At 40.9% G+C, this 3,453-nt stretch overlaps 1 protein-coding gene across 1 annotated transcript in view; it reads right to left on the bottom strand.

The window, feature by feature from the left end:
- Nucleotides 1–326: 326 nt before the first annotated feature.
- The window catches only part of LOC542977 (DNA mismatch repair protein MSH6), a gene marked incomplete at its 5' end in the record, with an annotated part of 11,744 nt that continues 8,617 nt past the window's right edge, over nt 327–3,453 (bottom strand). Inside the window, 7 exon segments of the mRNA XM_044532811.1 lie at nt 327–1,087; nt 1,224–1,353; nt 1,431–1,527; nt 1,653–1,732; nt 1,820–1,957; nt 2,042–2,331; nt 2,770–2,932. Of these exon segments, the coding sequence (XP_044388746.1) occupies nt 846–1,087; nt 1,224–1,353; nt 1,431–1,527; nt 1,653–1,732; nt 1,820–1,957; nt 2,042–2,331; nt 2,770–2,932 (1,140 nt within the window). The 3' untranslated portion in view covers nt 327–845.

The raw sequence follows: 3,453 nt of genomic DNA, 5'->3' as shown, positions 1-3,453 counted from the left end.
CCCCACGACAGCTTGGGCAACATGAGCATGACACGGCAACATAGGACGAATCGCACGAGGGCTTGGGCAACACCAAAGCTAGAGCGGTGACACTGAGGGCGGCTTCTATGCATGCACTCAAAATCACCGACCAGCTCGTCATGTACTTCCTCTATAAACTAATATAAGAACGTTTAGATCACTACTTTAGTGATCTAAACGGTTTTATATTAATTTATGGAGGGAGTAGGTTTTAGGAGGTTTAGTCTACATAATTTGCATCTAGTTAGCTTGTAATATATTCAAACCATGTCTAAATTTCATATTCGAAGTGTTAAAATGGGGGAGAAATGGGGAGAAATAAGTTACAGCATTAGGCGACTGAGCACCCAATTGCTGTCCAGACACGTCCGAACATGTCCATGGACAAATGAGGACATCTTTTGAGTATTGCCCTTAGATGCTGGTGCTTAGATTAGCTGACCAACGTAGTTAGATTTCCAGCAGCTATATACACGACTCTGACCATCTACTACTCAATTACATACTGGGAAAGTCTTCGCAGAGCTTATGCTACAGTTAGAGCAACATTTCCTTCCCTCTAATCACTCAGTTGGGCATACTAAACTAAGCACCCTCGGCTTCAAAATTGTGCAGGCAGGCCAGGTGGCCACCCTTGGCCTTTTCGTAAGCTCCATGCGAATCATATCTCACCGCTGCAAAACCATGTCCTGCCCCACTGCTTCATACTCCGTAGCTTGACAATACTGCATTTTCAAAATGATGCCAATCCAAAAGGGCCACCAAGCAGGCAACAGAAGAAAAACTGGGGCAATCTCCTCTGATTAAATGGGTCATGCAACTGACTATGCTTCCATAGCTTGCGCCCTGGCACGCAGCTGTACTTCACGAATCCTGCTTAAGCTTGTTGCCTGATCTTCTTGATGATTCCCTGCCTTCACAACACGGAACAAATCCTTAATGGTAGCAAAGTTATCCTCCTGTGTACAGATCGCCTTATCTTTAGTTGCACAGCGGCGTTTCCCATAATTAGCCTCAAAGTCAATTGACTTCTCATTAGCCCTTTGAAGCACTGATGCAGGTATTCCTGGATGGAGACAACAAAATGAGCATGCAGCACTTACTGTTTCCTTTTGGGCTAACTTAGTGGAGCCTCAGGCAAGAAGAGCATTCAAATTTGAGTAAATGCATTCAGAAAACAATAATACTGGCTTGGAAATAACCTGCTAATCGAGCAACATTCAAGCCATAGCTTTTGGGACATGAACCAGCTGTTAATCTGTAAAGGAAAGTCACCTCTTCCAAACCTCCTTCTCCAGTGCCTACTTGGCATGCCATATGGCAAAGTGATACCTACAATATGAGGTATTCAAATACACAGGTTAACACCTGTATATGGTTGAATTCAAAGCATGATATGGACACTTTACCTTGCCATCCTCATGTTCCACTGCTAACTTATGGTAGTGGGTAGAAAACAAGCCTAGACACTGCACACGATGAACTAGATAATCTAGAACAGATGCCCTGTTATAGTCCATAAGGCAGCAAATCAATCATCTCAGAGTTGTGATAGTAAATGAGGTAACAAAATGATAAATAATGTCAAGAGGACATAACAACTCAATGATATGATCTTTAATTGAACATACGCAATAGCTTGTCCATCAGAAGTCGATGTGCCCCGCCCAAGCTCATCTAAAGCCACAAGAGAATACTTGGTAGCTGACGACTGAAGCAAAAGTTGAACATAAGTAATAAATAGATAAGCAAACATGAAAACTGTGACAGCCATTCAAATCTGAAAGAGAAATCTTACAAGCACGGAAGCAGTCTCCATGAGCTCCACCAAGAATGTACTTTTTCCAGCCATAATATGATCCCTTGCTCCCATGCGAACAAAGATACGGTCAACAAGAGAAAGCTCAAGGTTTTCCGCCGGAACATTTGCTCCAATCTGTCAAAGAATTAGTGCAGTTAACAAGCAGCATTGACCGATATGATGGTGGAATACCTGTGTCGACATAAGATAGTGGATTACCTGTGCCAATATTATGGTAAGACAAACTTGACGCAGGAGAGTTGATTTACCACCCATATTTGGACCAGTAAGAACAATAAAGCTGGCATTTCCTGGCCCACCCATGTTAATGTTATTTGGTACAAATGAACCCTTGCCTAACGAATCACTTCGAATAACGGGATGCCCAAGATTTCTTGCATGGAAAGTAGGAGTATCATCTGGACCACACAATTCTCTGATAGTTGGACAGCATGTTGGTCCCTCAAAATAATCACCCACAATAGAAAGACTAACCAAAACATCAATCTCTGCATGATAAAACCAACATAATATCTAGTGAGCTTTTGTGACAAACATCATTCTACTTATATGTCCTTATGTCCATAAAGATTTAACACCATAATTCATACAGAAGAATACATCTTTCCTGCGGTGCAGAAGCTAAATAGTTCTATATATGTAGAAAGGTGATCAGTTGATTCAGAGAGTATGCAAAACTAGTAACATTCTCTCAACAAATCCATTTATGCCTTAAAATGTGATATCACCCTTGTTGCTGCCTAGCAGCTGGCAATATAATGCCAGAAACATACAACTACAAGCAATTTTTTAGTAGAAGAAATTAACTGCCATAGAAGATCAGGAGTAGAGTGAAAACTAACAAGGAGCAATAAGGAATTTGGTCAAACTAAGTTGCTAACAATGGTGCACAGGATGAAATAAAATAACATCAGATGCAGTGTTACCAGCAGCCACAGACACCAACTGTCTCCACTTGCTGTGATGCTCAATAAAGCGTTGAATCAGTTTCTGAAGAATGCCTTTCAATATTGATTCTTTATCCGTTGCAACCTTAGAAAGTTCTGATATTAGTTGTTTTACTTCTGGTGTCCAGTACCGGCAGACACCCTGGCCAAAAATTGAAATTATGTTATGAACTTCAAATAACAGAAATATCGGTTTCAATAAAACATCTATAAGCCTTTATAGAACATTTTCAATGTGTTGAGGCAAAGTGAACAAATGCATTAAATGCTGCAGAGAGTTAGTACAAAACAACAACCCAGCAAAGGGCCAAAATAGAACAGCTCGTGACAGTAATCAACTCATCATGCCTTAGAAGAAACCATTTCAAAGGGTTGGAGCCATGGACTTAATCAGTAGATCATCAACCCAACAAGTCAAGCAAAAGAAAAGGGGTGAATTAGCCATTGACAATCACCGCCTTGACATTTCCTGAGCACATTGCTCATGCTGCAAAGGCAAATAGCAAACCTGCCCAGGTCTTCAACGTGCTGGTCACTTAATATGAGGTCTAAAGAGGGGTTTCAAATCACTGTTCTTAAAAACACAAATATCAAAACCAATCCCAATGTTGTTGTCCAACTAACACCAAGGATGGATAGACTGAAAGGTTATACACAAACAGT

This window comes from Triticum aestivum, chromosome 5B, assembly GCF_018294505.1.
Source record: "Triticum aestivum cultivar Chinese Spring chromosome 5B, IWGSC CS RefSeq v2.1, whole genome shotgun sequence".
NCBI classification, from domain to species: Eukaryota; Viridiplantae; Streptophyta; class Magnoliopsida; order Poales; family Poaceae; genus Triticum; species Triticum aestivum.
Note: the sequence above shows the minus strand (reverse complement) of the source record. Positions and strands in the feature narration are given on the sequence as shown.